Below are 18,580 nucleotides of genomic sequence, written 5' to 3' on the forward strand. Positions count from 1 at the left end.
TCGACCACGCAACCTTAAAAGGTCTTCTTGAAATGAATTTGGGGATGAGAACATTTGCATGTTAAACTTGGCTTCAGTGACCCAGAATACATAAATTAGGTGAGTTTTTTAAGCAGAGTTATTTATAGGCTACTCTTAACTAGTTACTTTACTACCAAAAAAAAAAAAAAAAGGAAAGAAATGGGGGAGTGTGAGAAGTGGTAATTTGTAACGTGCGCCTGTACACGTCCCTCGGGGTGCGCGGTGGAGGATCCCACTCGCCTGGTAATTAACGACGAACCCCCCCCGCAAACCCGGGCATCCTAAACCTGACGCAAAAGGCTCCACACGCCACCCACCCCCTTTCCCCAACCCCTTTTTTTTTTTTTTTTTTTTTTTTTGCCCCGTAAGACCTGCGTTTGTACGGCAAACCAGCCTTCCCCCCCCACCTCCTGAAGGGCGGAGGCCCGGCCCTGCCTGCAAGCAACCGGGCGGCTGCCCCGGCTCCTCCGGCTGCTCCGGCTCCCCCCGCGGCTGCAGCGAGAAGTGCCGCCCCCCCCCCGCCCCGGCTCCCCGGCCCCGCTCCCGCCCGCGGGGGGGCGCTGCGACCGCGGGGCCGCCGCCTCCCTCCACCCCTCCCGCCCTCCCGGCCGGGGCCGCCCCGCGGTAGCGGCGGCTCCGGTGCGGGGCGGGGGGGGGCCGGCCCGTCCGCCCCGGGCCGGCGGGTTCCCCCGTTGTTCCCGGCGGGTAGGACCGGCGGCGTTTGTTATCTGACGCGGAGCCTCTCGCTTCTCTCCGGCAGGACTCCCGGGAGGATGGGATGGATTTAGGGAGCGACGCCGGCAGCAGCCGCTCCAGCTCGGAGTCCAACTCCAGCAAAGCCACGCCGTGCTCGGAGGGCAAGTCCTCGCCGTCCCCCAGCAGCCTGGACCTGGCGGCGCTGGAGGACTCGGAGGAGGAGGAGGAGGACGGGGGCTACCTGCCCTCCCCGCCGGCGCGCCGGGACCCGCCGCGCTGCCCCGCCGGCGATGCCCGCTGCCGCGCCGCGCCCGCCCGCCGGAGCGGCTCCCCCGCCGCCGCCGCCGCCGCCTCCCTCCGCCCGCGATCGCACCAGCGGCCGCCGCCGCTGCCCCCGCAGGAACGGCGGCGCGGCGGGGCGGCGGGACCGGGCGGGCGGCGGGGGCGGCGGGGCGGCGGAGAGCAACCCCCGCGGGAACCGCAGCCGCCGGCCATGGACTGGGCCGCCCTGGAGAGGCACCTGGCGGGGCTGCAGTGCCGGGAGCAGGAGCGGGGCCAGCGGGCCGACCCCGCCTCGGTGAGTCGGGCCGGGAGGGCGGAGGAGGAGCGGGCGGGAGGGAGCGGCTCGGCCCCGGGGCGGTGACTCGCCGCCCGGTGCCGCGGCCGTGGGGGGCTCCCACGGGGGGGGGAGCCCGGCTTGGCGGGGAGGGCGAGGGGGACGTTCTCCCCGCCGGGACCGGCAGCCGGGGGCGGCGTGGGGTCGTGCTTCGGGGCGGGAGAACCCCCCTCCCCGGTGCGGGAGGCCGGGGGAAGGTAACTTTGCCGGAGCATCTTCGGCCCGGCTCCGGGGATGGGGCAGAGGCCGGTGGCCGGCGGGAGCGAGGGGTCTCCGGCACCGCTGGGCCACCCTCCGAGGTGGTTTTTCCCTCGGGGAGGCTGAGGAAGAGCAGCCTTCCCGCTGGCTGGGGGCAGCGGCTGCCCAGCGGCGTACGTTGTTCCCCTTTGGTGAGGGATGATGATGGTGAGAACCTGGTGCCAAGCCAAGGTGAAACCCCCGGGACGCGTTTTTAGAGAAGACCCTGTAAATCGTTGCGCGATCGCGTTACCTACAGGGTGCTTTAGAAATTGTACGCAACTTCTGAGACGCAAGCCGCAGCGACGGTTAGATGAACAAGCACTGCACACGCGCCTGTGGCACCGCGCCGGCTGAGACTCTTCCATAATGTATGAATTAAAAGGAGTCTACAAAATCTCCTGAAACCGCTGCAGGAGCCCTCGGATGTGATGACACACGTGATGAGAGATGTGTGCCTCACCACCCACGCCCTGCGGCCTCGCCGCTGGCGTGCCTGGTTTTATTTCTTTATTTTTTAAAAGGCATTCCATCCCCTGACTTCCCGTGAAGTCATCTGGCTCCGGGAGGTGGGGATTTCCCCCTAAATCCTTGAATTACAACTAATTGGTGAGAAATCTGGGTGGCAGCTGGATATGATAAATAGCCTGATAGAGGAGTGGGGCAGCTGCTGTGCAGGTTGCTTTTTCCGAAGCCTGAACATTGTAGCCTCGGTGCCCTGAGGAGCTGACAGGTAACATCCTTAATTATAGTCATTTGTGCAGAAATTCGGCTTAAAAAAAAAAAAAACAACTCATTTTTGTGGTTTGGGAGCTCATTTCTACAGCGTTATCTGATAAACTCCTGCTGCCCGAGCTGCTGGCAGCATCTGCTTTTCTGGAAACTCTTTGCCTCTGGCTATGTGCTTAACCAGGTGAGGTGTCACCTAAGGAATTTTGCCTGTTCACCTCTGTAAGAATTTTCCTCCGCCGTCCTTCCGTTCCCTCCTGCGAGCACAAGGGCACTAGAAGGCATTGACGGCTGCCTCACGCCCTGACTTGTCCTGCCGAGAGTCGGGGTTCGTAGCTTGTGCCGTGCAGCCCGAGCGCTCCTCGGCAGCACGCGGAGCCGGTCTGAACCGCGATGGGCACCCAGGTTTGGGCACTGAGGAGCCCAGCGCCTGGAGAGCGTCACCCATGGGTAGGGCTGAGCTGCCAGTCCCCTTAGAAGCAACTGGAGTTTTCTGCTCTGCAGACGTGAGTTTTCCGGCATGCGTGGCCCCGGAGAGACTTTTTCCTCAACCTTCCACCCAACCAGCGGTCCTGGAGGCACCTGAGCAGGGCGGCTTTCGGTTTGCTTTCCCAGCCTTGTCTTCGCTCCTGCGATGCCGGGACTCCCCTTCCCCTGGTGCACAGAGAGGAGGAAGAGGAGGAGATTTTCCAGCTCTGCTCCTTCCATTTCCCACCTGGGGCAAAGGGAGAGGGCTGTCGGCAGCAGCCCAGACCCTGCTGGGAAAAGGCATTTCACCTCCTGGCCAGCTCGGAGGAGGTGGTCGATGTCCCCCATGGCACCGCTGTCCCCTCCCGCACGGTTTGGGCTGGGTCTCTAGCACCCAGACCTATGCCCCACAAGCTGCGGGGACTCAATACCTTCAAGGCTAACTAAAATCAGATTGAAGAGCAATCTCTCTCTTTATTTTTTTTCTCCTGCCTTTGACATTTTCCTGCGGTTCAGTATCTTGCTATTTATAACAAAACCTTGCCTTGCCCTGCTGGAAGCCAAAGTGTTTGTAAACATGAAAATCATGAAGTGAAACCAGCCAGGAAGCAACTACAGAGAAGATGGACTAGCTTGCTCCAACTGCTAGCAGAATATATTAGAAAAAGGGAAATTTCAGTATTATAGGCTTTGGCTGGTGTAGTCTGAAATGATCTCGTCACCAGGGATGAGATGTGAAAGCAGCTGCTGCTTTGAGTGGAAGTGTTTCTTGGGCTGGTTTATGTTACTGGGAATCCAGCGTAGATGTTCTAGTAAGGAAAATAAAATCCTGAGCAACTTGTGTGACGTTAGAGAAATAGAGAGTTCTTTCCGCCCTCGGTACCTGTATTTAATTGCTTTTTATCATGCTCCAAGAGCAGGCGGGGCAGAGGCCACCGTGCTGGGACAGGAGTGAGCCCTCAGGGCTCCGTCTGGCCTCAGCTTTGCTGCCCGGTTGGTGCTGTGCTCCTCATCGGGCCAGACATGGTGCTGGGTGCTGGGAGAGGATCCCTGCCCGCTCCAGCCCTGCCTCCTGTCCCTGGCTGGCAGCACCCAAAGCTGGTTTCAGGAGTTTCTGGTGATCCACGAGCCTGCAGTGCTGAGTCCTTGCTGCAGGGTGCTGGTGGGGCTGGAGTCACAGGAGAAGGAAATTTGAACTTCTAAGGAAACGCTAACCTGGTTTTAGGAGGTTTTCTAGGCGAGGAGGATCTGGGCTGAAATGCGAGGAGGAGTCGGGAGGGCTGCAGCTGGACTAAATAAAAGGTTTAAGCTGAAGAGGGACCGTCAGTCACATCTGCACGTGCAGAGATCCGCCCCAAGTTGCAGGGAAGGTTGGAGGAAGTGAATGTTAATTATGTGGGAATGGCTGCTGTTAAGCTTCCAGATGCAATTACACAACACAAACGAGACGTGAGGGCCAAGGCTGGTTCCTCAGGTTGCAGATGGGGTAGTGGTGGCTGAGAAGCTCCTACCAGGAGCATTCGGGAAGAGGCTGGCGACTCCTGCTTGGCGTCGGCAGCCCTGTTAAGTGATGCTGGTGAGAGAACCACAGGACCAGCTGGGTTGGATGGTGCTGGGCTGTGGGTCTGTCCGTCCTGGCCATACCGTGTCCACGGGAAGGTTGTTCTCAAGACATGGGGGGGTCCCTAACACCGCATCGGTCTGGTGGCTCTGGGAGGGTTCACGTGGGCCAGGTACCCGTGGAAAGATGATGTCTAGAAATGGAGAATGTTTCCTTCTTTCTCCCCAAATGAGGGTGAAATGGCTGTTTCTGGAGCTGCAGTTGGGCAGACAAGCTGCCTGCAAGCCTGCTTGTTGACATGCACGAGCCCAACGGGTTGCGTTAGATGGCTCTCGAGTCTGCTGGACATCGACCTAAGAGAAGAAATGACATCTTCTCTGAAGGCAGTTGATGCGTAGAAGGTTCATTAAAAAGATGCTTGGACCAGTCTCAACACCCAGCTGCGTGAAGCCTGCCCCTCCCATTTTTTTTCTCTTTGCTCAATTCCTGGCTGTATCTGAAGCGGCAACAAATGTGCCGTGAGATGATTTATGGCGCTTAGGAGCTGTTGAGGTGCTCGGGAAGCGACGGCGCTCTGCTTGCCGTTTCACTAATGGGCCTAATAAAATCCAAATCAGCGTTAATGGTTTTAATATTCTTTCCATTGCATCTCGGAGGAGGGTAATTATAATCAATAGGATGTATTTTCTGAAAAGAATATCTGCAAATTCCATAGTCAATTAAAAAAACACTTGCAGGAGAGGAAGCGGCTCAGCCAGCCGACTTACCCTGGCGGAGACTTGGATGCTTGTGACAGTCTGTAGATGGATGGCACTACCGAATGAATTTTGCTGTCCACAAAGTAGGCTTATTGCAGGCAGCGGTGATAAAAGCTCATCCCTGCAGCCTCCAGGACTTCTGCAGAAGCCTGCTGTATGGGTAAGATTGTGCTGGAGTCTGTATTTCCCCTTTTCATCACTAAAATATTCCTACATACGCTGTCAAGACAGATAGATGCCCGTTATCTGGTACCTTTGGCAGTACATATAACAGATCGCGCATCGGCCCTGTCTGCCCAGACGCACAACGTTTAGCCTCAGGCCTGTGGGCTCGTGCATTTACAGCGTGTGAGGAGGTTAAATTTGTTTCCTTCTGACTCACTTGGTCCTTGAGGCTGTCCTGAGTTAGCGGAGGTGGGCACGGTGGTCCTGCTTCGCTCAGAGCTGCGTTTGATCGGTGACTGGCTGCCCGCGGAGGTCTGCGGACCGCTTTGGGGGGGACCCTGAAAGGCAGTGAAGAAGAGCCAGAGCCGGGGGTGGCAGTCCTAAATTCACTGTGCGTGGGTTGGGAAAGTTTCAAGTCTGTGTCTGAAAACGGTTGGAAACCTCTGCAAAAGGCTTTAAGGGCTAACACGGGAGATGCCAAAAGCTGGGAGGAGGGAAGTTGTCATGGACCATGTAAATATCTGTTTCTTCTGCCTGTGGCTGCTGAAAATTTGAAATGAATTCAAAGTGTATGCTACAGTGCGGGATGAAATCTTTAAATAATTTAATAATTGGCCATGGAGAGGGGTCTGGTTTTGACGGAGCTGTAGGGCAGCTCTGAAGAGAGAGCTGGCTCAGAGCAGCCATCGTGGAAGGAATGTGTAGACCGGGTTGGCAAGAGGGAGTAGAGGAATGGAGCGAGCAAGGACGCTTCTGTGCCCGACGAGTGCTTGTTAAAGCCCTGCGAGAGTATCTGTGTAGCAGGGCTGTCAGGAACGTGGGCCGGGATCAAGCGCAGAGCCTTGGTGTTGCACGTTGCAAAGCTTTGGTCTACCTCAGCGTGTTGTCCCCAGCATGTAGGGAGCAAATATTTGCTTGACGAGGTTGGCAGTGAGTTTGTTCTCACTTAAAACAAGTAATAATTGCTTGTTTGAGCTTGCTTGAAGTGCTAGGTTCTTCGTCCCTAGATGATGTTCGATGTTGGCTTGGCTTGCAAGTGTTGGGAGCGGGGAGTAACAGCCAGGGGTTTAATGCGTGAAAGCAATTTTCCCCAGACAAGAACTGTCGGTGCATTAACTTCTGACACACTGATTTTCAAATCAAACTTCTGGCTTGCAGGAAATTGCATTTCTGTTATTCCTACAGCATAGAGGCCCAGCAAGACCTCCTCTCTCCACCTGACAGCTCCTTCACCTATTCGATTTGACTATTTAACTCCTCATTGGGCACCTGAAGAAAGTCAGAGTCGTGATGAAAGAGGTTCTTCGGGGCAGTTCGTTTGTTTTAAGGCCTAGCTGAGTTGAAAAACAAACCTTTTAGCTGTGGAAAATACTGTAATTTCCATCAAACCAGGGGTTTGTGTTTGCTTTGTGCCAGCGTCCCCTCAGTTTCGCTGAGGGTGGGACGTGCGGGGATGTATTGCAGTGGGCGATGCATCGCTGTCGTGTTCTGCTGCGGAGGAATCAAAGCAGCACTGTACTTTGGCCACTTTCCACCCAGCTCAAAGGTTAGATGAGGCTGGCAAGATATTAATGATTCTGCCAAAGTGTGCAGTGTCATTAAGCTAAGAAAACATCTATAGGTACTCTAAAGTGCTTGTTGCTTGAAGAGCGTTGGTAATTACATAGATTGGAAAGATGTACATTTGCTGCTTCTGAAACCGGGCCAGGCAAAATACCTGCGATTAATAATCTTGAGCAAAAACTTTATCTCCATTGCTGCTGCAGAGCCTTTCATTAAAGAAAGTGCTAAATACATGGGGTGACAGCATACAGATTTTTTTTTGATGAATGATTCTCCTTGATCTGAGTATTACTATTATGTGAATTCCTCTGTGTGATGGACCCCAGTGAGCTGGCAGTGCTTCCCAGTCGACTGGTAAGTGAACGACTCGTATGAGATGTGGAAATTGCTGAAGAAAGCTGAGAAAGTTGGCTTGTTCTAATGCTAATTGCATTGCAGGCAGCAGTAAATCTCCCTTTAATGTACTTGTGTGCAATACTAAAGGGTGCTATTTGTGATGCTGGCTATATAAGGCCAATGAGTGTATTTTTGGCGTTGGGTATCGTAAGTAGCAAACACTAAGGATTTCGAAAGAGAGAAGTGAGCCTTTACACAAGACAAAATTTTTATTGTCTCAGAACATCATTTTGTTGGTATAATCTTGAAATCGAGGGATTCTGCGGTCTGGAGCCCTGTACCCCTCCCCTGCTGCGCCCTCACTAATACTTTCAAATTCCCACTTAAACCCGAGTGAGTATCTCGGGTTGAAATCACAGTGGGCAGCAGGAACACTTATTTGACAGGATAATAATTATGTACTTACACATCTGTTTCTTGCATATTGGGTGTGCTAAATGCAAGGGTAGTGGTTTTGAATTCTCAGAATCGACCCGTGCTGTGTAAAACCTGTTATTTTTACTGCTGAAGGACAGCAGTTACTGCGGTTGCACTCTGCCTGGCAGTGGCGTGGGATGGGGTGTCGGTAACACCTGGCACTATGGAAAATAATGCTCTATGGGGAGAGAGAAATTCGAGGCAGAGGGTATTTAAAAACCGTATGAAGAGAAACTGCAACTCAAACCCACATTGCAGATCTACCGAGGAGCACTCGAAAGCCAAGCTAGCTCCATCCCAGCAGCGATTGCTGGAGCTGCTGCTGACAAAGCCTTTCAGGAACAAGTATTAAACTCACCAGGCCCTCAAACTCTCGCGAGCACGTAGTGAAAGGTAATAAAATAAATGTAGCGAGCAGAAAGCGATAGGCTTGAAGTCTAATCAGGCGGAGATTGCTGGAGGAGCTGGAACGGCGAGTGGGGATTTGCGAAGCGCGGAGCAGCCCCTCCTGCCTCGCCGGCATCAGTGGGCAAGTGGTCCTGGGTCTGCCGTGGAGAAAGCTCTGCCCTTTTCGTGATCCGTCCTCGACTCCGAAGCTAATGGTCACGGTTGTGGCACGGGGACCTCGGGCACGTCTGCTGAAACGCCTTATTTAACTATTTTAAATAATACTCCAAATACCCCCAAAACCTTACCACGTGTGTTCATATTAACAGCAGAATTGGGTTAGCAGTGATACAGACAGCAAGAATTGTTGTGATTTATTTCCTTATTTCTCGCTGCCTGGATTTAAGGCGGCTTTGCATTAACTGGCTGCTGGTTGGAAAATCAAGTGCGGTAGTTGGTTATTTTTAAAAGTTTGTGTAGAAACTGGAAAGAAAGAACTGGGTTCTGGCTGCATTCAGGGCATCATTTCTCCTACTCCTAACAGCAAAAAAAAAAAATCAGTAAAATTCATGTCAGTGGTGTAAAGCTGGGTCCTCATCTCCTGCAGAGGCAGGTGTGCTTGAAGCACCTGAGCCAAGCAATGCTCCTGCTATAACCTGGTATTTTAAACAGCATTTAGAGAGAGATTTTCCAGGCGTACTGCTTCATGGTGTGCTTTAAATAATTCCTCGATATTGTTCATGTAGCATCAATAGGAGTTGCTCCAGAGCGGAGATGCTGCCTGAAGCTTGTGCGCACCGGAGCCCGATCCTGCTCCCAGCGCGTTTCTGATGCTGCTGCATCTCCTCCCGTCGGGAAAACGGCTGTCCTGTTCTCCGGCATAACTTTTGTTATGGGGGGAAGGAGCGCCTCGGCTCGCGGTGCCTGTAGGACGGGGAGCGATGGGAGCGAGCGTGCGCTGCAAACACACGAAACCCAAACTGGGTTTGCAAGGGCTACTTGAGATGTTCTCTTGCATCTTAAGAAAGCAAAGGGTAAAGAGAAAGCCAAAGTGAGCTTCCCGGCGCTGTGTGATCTGGTTTGTGAATGCTTATATGTGAAGCAGACCATTGACCAATATTTTGGCTAAGCAGCCTTTGAGAAGGCAAAATAAGCGTTCTGAATTCCAAACCGGGTTGTGTTTGGAACCGTACGGCTTCCCCCACTGAAATAAAACGTTTCCTTTCTTGTGTCAGGAGACTTGTGTTTGGTAACTATTTTAACAAATAAGCTTACACACTTAACTGTGCAAGTTACTGTACTTACAGCAGGGCTAGGATGTGGTCGTACAGCCCAAAGGAGGTTTCCAGGGAGCACCATTTCATACCTGGTGGGAAAAATGGACTTTTGTGATGTTTTTTGAGGGGAAAGCCTGCTGTGAGGGTGTATAAAATTCCCATGTTAGGCTACGAAAATTAGGAATAATCACTACTGGAAGGAAATCTGATTTCCCAGTTTCTCCCAATGTCTCAGTATAGGTATTTATGTTCTAAACCAAATAGCTGTTTAAAATAATCACATCATCTGATCAGTTTAGTGTTTTCCAAGGCTGGCCACCTTGGCCCACGAGTTACTGTGGCTCGGGGCTGCTCCCCCAGAAAGGCATCTCCCAGCTGAGCATCGCAGGTACAGGGCAGAATAATACTGCCGAGGAGCGGCTGCGACTCCTCCAGCAGTGGGGTTTGCTCCGGTTTTGGCTGTTAAATCTGCAAATAATTCCGCTTTTGTGTGAGAAGTTTCCTTAGCTATAACTAAAAAGATTCGAAAATATTTCCTCCAGCTCCCACGCTAACCTGGATCTGAACTCAATCCTGCTTCTGTAAGCAAAGCGCTGATGGCTTCCGTGGAAAACGAGTTTCCCTCTTGCAATTATCTGCAGTTGTTGCCGTAGACGTGAGCTGCTACATAATCGCTCTTCTCTTCAAGGATTTCCAGCTTTTTCAAGTGCTTGTATCGTTTTGGGGTGCTTTGTCTTTCCCTGTCGCGCCTATGGAGTCATTTGCGTCACAGAAGTGGTAGATCTTATTTATATCGCCAATCTGGGTTTCCTGCTCAGTGATCTATAGATCTCCTTTAAATGAGAAAATCGTACTAAGGCCATTTATTTCAGCTCATCCGTGCTTTGTTAAAATGAAATCCAAGCGTTCGGCTGGGCTGGAGGAAATAGCTGCAATTCAGAGGGGTTGGGGAGGAAAGGGAAGTGCCGGGCTGAGATTTAAATCCTCTCTCAGCTGGTAGATGGCAACGCTAAAAAAAGAGAACTATATTAAAGTGCTTAATTCTTTATGCATACAAAAGCTGCTAGTACGTACAGGCCGTAGGGAATTGAAATGCTTTTAGTGAGTTATTAAAAATGTAATCTAAACTTTTTATTTAATGTAATTCCTATATTGAATTTATTAAAGAGGGACTTGGGGAAATACCAGATTTCTGTACCTGAGTCATGTGTGGCCATCCTCTTCTCTGTTTCCCTTGCCTGATAGGAGTTTGATCATAAACTGTTCTTACTAGTTTAAAAGAAAAAATTAATCTGTGAATCATTTTTCCTTACTGAATTCTCTGTGCTGTGCGTTTGCATTAATGCATAACATCCAACAGCTTAGCATATATCCTGGCACAATCTAGCTGGCCTTTTCTTTCGTCTTCTGCTTTCTCATCTATTATTTCTCAGCTTGGAAATTGTAAAGCCAGCTTCTAGCTGTGCCTTGCAAAGATGAAAGAGGCCTGTTCTTAGGAGGAAGACTCCCAGCTTGCTCCTTCTGGAGGCTGACCTGGGAAGCCTTGGAAGCAGCGGGGAAACATCCTGTAACCTTGAAAAAACATCTCCAGGACCTTTTCCAGTTGTCTGCTTGTGGGGAGGGCAAAGTAGGTGAAAATCAGGGCACGCGCCTGCAAACCAGACCTCTGTACAGCCTTGTCCCCCTCTTCTTGTCGACGTCTTTTAAAACATGTCCTTCAATGACCAAAATGGCTAATATTTCCATACCTTAAGAGTATTTAAATTGCACGAAAAAGTTGCTCAGGAGCTCATCCAGTCTTCCTCCCCGCACAAAGGCTGGATGACCTATACCTGTTGTTTCCCAGGAATATCAGTCCAGGCTGTCCATAAGATATGTGGATGAGGGTTTCCCATGTTTTACAGATAGTACCGTCTCTCCCTATATGCCATATTGCCATATACATATAGACATATATCTTGCTTGATGTAAAGATGCAAGATGAGTTTCTGTGGTGCTGGTCCCGGGCTGTTCCCTATCCCAGCCCTCTGCACGGCTGGATCCGACACCAAGCGGAAAACTGCGTTATCCCTGGGAAGCTGCGCTGCCGTTTCAGGATCACTCTGAATTCCCATCTTCTCCAGCGCTTCGTTTGCAGGCCCTCCCACCTTATCTGTGCATTTTCGTACTCGTGAAATGGTTTGGACGTAGAATTAGCTGAAGGTTAATATCATCGAGATTGCTGGTACTAATAATAGATGCTGGAGAGCTTCTGCAGCATCCAAAAACTCTTCTAAGGGCTTCAGCGGCCAGGCAGGGCTGAGCCTTTAGGAAGCCGCGCGCTAACGAGGCTGGAGCTTGCAGCCAGTGTTGTCTGTGGAATGTAACACACTGCTTAAGGCATGCCTGTTTACTCTTATTTTTATGTTTTGCACTGGACCAAACAAAACTGGAATCAAGGCTGGAGTAGTTTGATGTCTGGATCCAACCCTGCAGATGTCCCTGCCTGGATCCCCAAGGGACAAGCATTTCATCCCAGAGATAGAGCCAGCTTGCTTGATGTAGTGACTATAGCTTTATTAACATTTTTTTCGCTTGTTGAAGCAATGTATTTGGAGGAAAACTAGTAAACATGTAACATAACACATGTCTGGCGGAGAAATAACAGCTTCTGGTAAAATAAACTTTCCGCAGTGAAGGCCACCAGAAGTATCTCCGTGCCTTGGACGCGCTGCTGCTGTTCCAGGGATGGCGATGAGTATTCCTTGGAAAAATACCCGCTGCGGCAAAGCAAAGCGCTCGCTGCTTCCCCAAAGCAGCACCCTGAGACCTGGGGCGATTTATTTTGTAACTTTAAGCTGTAATTGCTTCGCTGTAGCAGCTACGTTCCATCGCCTTCTCTTTTTCCTCCCACGGCCCAGGTATTCGGTATCCCTCATTCCCTTCCAGCTGTGCCGTGATGGGTTTCGGGCCAGCCCTAGGCTCTGCTCCCCAGACGGGGTGTCGATGCGAGCTCCCGCACAGCCCGCGCGTGACCTGCAGAAACAATGGCCCCAAGCGAACAAAATGCCCAATAATTGCATTTGTTACAAAGAGCTTTGCTTTGCTCTCTCCGGGTTGGTGCGTCAGTGGCTCTGAGCAAACGGTGACCCGTCAGGTGCCAAAGCCAAATTCTCTGGAGCAGCCAGTCGCCACGAAGAGCGAGGACAGACCGCGCAGCTTTCTCTGACCCCGAGCTGTAGCTCTTTGGACCAGAAGATATTTTACATACACTTCATCAAGAACCGATTGGGAAGGTGCAGGGGCGCGGGGAGGCCGTGGAGATGCGCGGGCTGCTTTCTGCAGAGGTGCCGGCGAAGGGGTGACCGTGATTCCTTGGCTTACAAACCAGGGCTCCTGCCTGGCTGTTGCTCCACTTTCATGTTAAAATGCCATTTATTATCCTTCTGCTCTGGGCTCGCAGCTGCAGAAAGCAAACACCTTCTCTGAGCGTTTTCTTTCTGCGAGCAGCTTTTCTGCAGCTCCTTTTGCACTGATAGGTCGGTAAAATCCAAAAATATAAGCTAATTTCTCTGTAGAGGGAGTCTGAGGCCCAGAAACAGCTTCTGCTTAATGGCATATCGAGAGGTTGTGCTGATACCTGATTGCTGGGGAGTTCCTGAAGCTTTGCAAAAACATTACTGGGCTTGTTTGCAAAAGGTAGGGCTTAGTCCTAGAGCCACCTCAGCCTGCCCCGGCGGTGCAGGGGTGTAATGGTGGATTTAATGTCCCTGACATTAAATGCAGAAGTCCAATATACCCTTAAACGCGGAGGCCGTGGGAGGGCACAGGCTGGGGTGAGTACTCCGATTCCCCCGGCCAGCTGCAGGGGCTGAAATGGGGCCAAGGCAGGGGTTTGAGCTGCAGCGCCGCTCTTTTCTTCTTTATGTTTGACTTCTCGTTTGTCTTCACGAGTGTTGAAGTACCGAAGCCTTACTTCGCTGCTTAATTATCGTTATTCGGTCTAAACTCGAAAATTAGATTGGAGTAGCGCGCGGAGAGGCCGAACGCGTTGCGTGCGCGTTAGTTCTGCTGGAAAAGGGGCTAGGAGAGCCAAACGCTGGGTTGGATGAATGTGATGCTTAGAAAAGCTCGGAAGACGGCCCCTGTCATGCAAACAAATGGTAATTCTCTGCGGTTTGGCCTTGGGAACAAGGAGCCACTGTGTGCAAATGCAGCCCTGCTGCGCAGGGATGACGTGCTGCTCCCCGCTCCCAGGTGTTTTGAGCGCTCCCAGGGATTTTCGCGTCGGAGATGCCGGAAAGCCGCAGGCAGTCGCTTTGCTGGGTCGGGGCATCCAGGTGGCCAAGCCGCGCAAAGGCGCGTCTTCGGGTGAGGTGGTGCTGGGACGTGTCCTCAGCACCCGCCGGCCTCCAGCAGAGGCTGGGCAGCATCGGTGCAGGGCTGCTACCCGTCCGCTGGGCTGAGGGACTGGACGGTGTCCCGCGTGTCCCCTCGGCGAGGCGACGGCCCCGCTCCTTTTGGGGCTGGCTGGGCGGAGCGTGGTGGAATCGGTGGGGTGCTGTAATTGCAATTAGCTCCAGGGGAGACGATGGGGGAGATGGATGGGGCTGGGGTGGCCGAGTGCTGCTGGAGCAGCCTTGGAGGGGGTTCCCACCGGGCTAAGCTGGGTTTGATTATCGATCCCTCCGTTGTCCCGTGCCTTCATCCCGGGATAAACCACTGCGCGTTGCGCCTCGCCCTTTCTGCTCATCCAAATTAATCCTCCTGCCACTGCTGGGCCCTCCTGTCACCAGTCACTCAATCATCACTCGGCTCAGAGGTTCAATTTTGACACAAAGATGGTGTTAAGTAAAAAAAAAAAAACAAACCTCTAACAAACCCTGCACATGCCTCTGTCAATATTGGTCCAATTCCAGCAGACACCCTAAAATGAATCACCCGTGATCTTTATTCTCTTTAAAGACTCACAGAAAACAATACACTGTATTATTAGTAGAAGCTGGAGGCTGCCAGAGCAAGTCTGCTCAGAGGAAAAGAGTGCCTGAGGCAGAACAGGAGAGGGGAAAAATCTGATTTAAGAGACAAGAGTCGTTGTCTTGCTCTTATATGGTTCTGCTCTGCCACCAGGCAGCAGCCCCACGCGCGCAGCTCCCTCGCTCCATGACTAATAAGGCTCAGCTGGGATCCACCCTTGCTTATCCTGTTATTTTTAGCTTTTTCCAGCCTCCTGCTCAGTGTGCCTGCCCTACTGAGGGGATATAACTTCACGTCTTATTTTAAATACTGGTTTTGCAGCCTGGCAGACTCCCGTGGAGGGCTGTGGTGTCAGGAACGGGCAGGGATGCAGTTTGTTATCACTGACGGTATTGTTTTTGGAGCTTGTAATTGATATCCATTGCAAAATGTGCCACGTCCATTAAGTGTAATCAGCTTTCTGACCTACAGGCTGCTGCAGCACAAGAGGATTATTATTTTTTTCCTTTTCAAGTGACAGTGAGGTTGGGAGTCAAACTCAGAAAATCATCTTGACATCCATCTTCTTAAAGGCTGAAAATGTAAAACAAACTTAAAGCAAGGGCCGGGTTTTGCTCACACGGACCTGGGTTTGCTCCCACACCGTAACTGCATCCTTCCAAAAAACCCTGATCTTGACAGTGTAGGGGTTTGAACCTCTTATTCTTATTGATTAAGAGGTTCAGGCTTACTGATTTTTGGAGAGTTGTGTGCATAGTGCAAGTAGACCCCCCCAGAAAAGGAGTAGATTTCTGCCAGGCTGTGTTAGTAAGCTTGGAGTTATGGACATCAGACTTAAGAGCTGTGTGAAAAATCCCCTTCCGCCTATTTTTATCCCAACCATGACTCAGAGGGAGGTTTGTCTCCGTAAACTCAGGCTTTTATTATGGAAGCATGTAAAGGACACTGCCGCTACCTGTTTGTATTAGTATATTCACATTTATGGTATTTGGCTCTGTTAGAAAAAGAAACTTTTTATTTCAGAGTGAGTTTGTAGTACGGTTTGTTTACTTCTTCAGCCTGCAAGTCCCCATTCTGTGCTTTTACCATCCATTTTGCAATTAAAATGAGTTGCAATATAAAGCCAGCCCATAAATAAGCCCTCTCAGCCACTCCCTGCCGGAAAGCACAAGGGGAATGGAAAGGGATAGACGGGCTGGAGGCGACCGGTGGCAGGATAATCCCGTCCCCATCCACAGACGTTGCCCTCTGACTCCCGTGGGGTCACTGACTTAATTTAGAATTGATAACTCAGTGCTTAATTTTTGTTATTGGATGAACGTAGGTGCAGCCTGTCGCTATGCACCATGCTGAAGGCAAATTAATCGCCCGTATTTAAATGCAGGTTCTACTGCTGTCTGTCTGCCTGCCTGCATGGCCGGACTGGAGTTTCTGGGACTTTGCCACAATTAAAAGGGCTTAATATTTCATCCAGAAATTGCTTTTGGCCCCAGACCAGTAGCTTAATGGTTGCTAAGTGTTGAGCGTGGGACGTGGGATTTCTGTATGTGCTTCCAACTCATCAACATTTCCATGTAACTCTTGCTGTCCCCAGTCTGAGGAAGCCAAAGGCCACCTTGTCCTTCATCCTCTCAGGGAAAATCTCTCTCTTCTCCCTCTTTTCATGCCGTTTTTTCCCTCTTCATTGTTGGAAAATACTTTAATTCCTCTCCCTGCCTGCTGTTAAAATGTGAGGGTGTGTAATGGGGGCCTAGTGCAACTTTATTTTTTTCAAATATAACAAATTTATATTTGAAAAATGAAAATGAAAAAAATAAAGGGGGGGAAGAGGGATAGGAAAGCTGCAGGCAGCAAGCCCGAATGTGCCGTAGAGCGAGGGGAATTTGAAAAGGCGTAACTGGGTTATTAGCTCCCTTTAAAAACTTCTACCAAATTTGTTATTGAAGAGATCTGACGAAGATGTTACTCGGCGCTCACGCGTGAGAAGAAACAGCTTTGATGCTTTTCAGTTATTCTGTACCAGTCCTTATACGGCTGCAGCTTCGGGGATGTTTTCTGTAAGATTTCAGTTGTTTTGGGGAGCTGCTGGGTTCCTCCCGCAGGTGCCAGCATCCCCCCCAGCCGGGCACGGCTCGGAGCAGAAAATGGGCTTTTGAGCCGAAGTGGGGGGTACGGGCTGTCGTGGCCGTGCCGGGCGCGGATGCCGGAGCCTGGCTGCTGCTGGCGAAGGCAGGAGGAGGAGGAGGTCGGACGCAGCTGGTCCGGGCGGCGCTGGGGGGGCACGGCCGGGTCCATCGGCCGGCTGGGGATGCTGCCGGGGGTCAGTTATCCCCGGGGACGGTTCGGCTGCGGGGAGAGCCGGTGGGCGAGGTTTGGTTTTGGTTTGGTCGAGGCGACGTAGAAATGATAGGCTGCGGCTGAGCGACGCGTGGGTTTATTCTGGGGACCCCAGCCCCTTTGCTTTCGCGGGACGTCGGGGTCTCCTGCACTGCGCCATCTGCGCGTACGGGCCAAAAATGCTGAAAATTGTTTGTAGCTGATGGGATTTGCTACAAATCCTCTCCCAAATGGGACAGAAATAGTGCTGCGGAGCGAGGTGGATTGTAACATTTTTTAATTTATTGATGCTAATGCAAAAAACTTACAAGTTTACCTTGTCCTGCTGAAAAGCTTGTGTTCTCCATAGCATTTTGCATACCGTGAATACTGCATTTTCAAAAGACCGGCCTGTTCTTAAGAATATAAACAAAATTGCAAGGAGGCAGCTGTAGCTTTTCTGTTGCTGTCTCCCCATGCTCCTTAGGAGCTGGTCGGTGAAATGGTTCTCCATTCATTAGCAGTAAATACTTGGTGGGCTATCATACCTGCTCATCATCAGAGCGCTTGTAAATACGCTGTTAAGCACGTGTGATCCAGCTTGTAAATTGTACAATTGAAAATTAAGCCCGTGAACTGTATCAGTGAGTCTTTCTAGATGGGTTTCATGGAAAAGTCTGATTGTTTACCATGTATTTTGTCACTTCTGTATCACCAGAAAGTTATAAATACTTGGGTGACTTAAATTACTCACCCCAATTCCCTGTAAAGCGTTTGACATCCTGTGCATCAGAGGTATCAGAATGTGAAATTGCTGTAACCTTCTGTTCCATGTTTTGAGGGAAGAGAAAGTCATGGTTTGATTATGTAATGGCAAGGATGCCGTCTGTGGGACGTGTAGAAAACTGACATTTTTGGACAAATCTCTTACCGCTAAAAATGGAGCATGAGACCGTTAAGAATGCAAGATGTGCACTTCTGCATCAAAATAAAAATGCAACAGGTACCCTTGCTGGTGCTCCTTCATTCCCCAGTCACGCAGGTATTCCAAAATAATAGTAACTCACTACAGAGTGGGGTTTTTCCCCTGCATTTCCCTGATAATGTCAAATTTGGTCCTCGGAAGACTGAGAAGAGTTTTATTCTAACATTTCAGGGCACAAGTATTTATCCCTAAAAATTGATCAGTTGGTACCCCCGTGCTTCAGGAGGGGTTTGTAAAGCTGCTGCTTGTAAAGGACTCCAGAAACCTCCGTGGAAGTAGAAGGGGCACGGAGGAGGGAAGGGCACTGTTTGGATTCTTAAACCGTCAGAGGTTTATCCCCTCGTAGAGAAGAGTAACACATCCAAAATGATGGGAAACACCTCAGCATCATCTTCCTTAAATAAAAAAGTAATAGTCTAAAGCATTGTATATGAATGTAATCCAAACAAATACTCCCCTTTCCAAGCAGATGTCTAGTATTAACTGATTAAAAAATAATCTTTTTCAGTTTTTTTCTTGCTAGATTTAAACCCTGGAAAAGCTTTAGCTTGGCTTAAAGAAGAGCTAAATCCATCACTCCCAGTAAATCGTCAGCAAATAAAGCTGAAATCCCATGATGCTGGATATAATTCCCGGTTCCCCGCAAGCTCGGTGTGCTTGGGCTCAGGTCAGCGGGAGCATCCCGGAGAGGTCGGTGGGGTTCGCTCGGGGCGGGCTCCCTGCCTCCACCGCTGCTACTGATGCAGTGTTCAACTCCTCCCTCATTTTCACCCGCCACATGATCCAGCTGCGTATTTATTTTGAGATTTGAAGAAAAAGTGTGTTAATTTAGACTAGCTTTTTGTATCAACCAAATGGATCGGCCGATACCAACCCAAAAAATAAACCTTCCCAGCGCTCAACCTGATAAGGCCCCTCAAGGAATGACTGCGGGCAGGAAAAAGTTTCTGGTGTTTTTTTCGGAGATGAGGAAACCCATTGCTAGCCTGCCTTGGTGATCGAAGGCTGCTCCTACCCTTTGCTTTCCCCTCG

The 18,580-nt window shown here is 50.8% G+C and overlaps 1 protein-coding gene across 2 annotated transcripts in view; it reads left to right on the forward strand.

Annotated features, from left to right (window-relative positions):
* Positions 1-634: 634 nt before the first annotated feature.
* The window catches only part of SCHIP1 (schwannomin interacting protein 1), a 42,242-nt gene continuing 24,296 nt past the window's right edge, over positions 635-18,580 (forward strand). Inside the window, exon 1 of one of the 2 annotated variants that reach the window (XM_075031304.1) lies at positions 635-1,294. In XM_075031304.1, the coding sequence (XP_074887405.1) occupies positions 800-1,294 (495 nt within the window). In that variant the 5' untranslated portion in view covers positions 635-799. The remainder of the gene's footprint in view (positions 1,295-18,580) is intronic. The other variant, XM_075031307.1, reaches the window with a different exon arrangement.

The sequence above is a fragment of the Buteo buteo genome, chromosome 7 (genome assembly GCF_964188355.1).
Source record: "Buteo buteo chromosome 7, bButBut1.hap1.1, whole genome shotgun sequence".
NCBI classification, from domain to species: domain Eukaryota; kingdom Metazoa; phylum Chordata; class Aves; order Accipitriformes; family Accipitridae; genus Buteo; species Buteo buteo.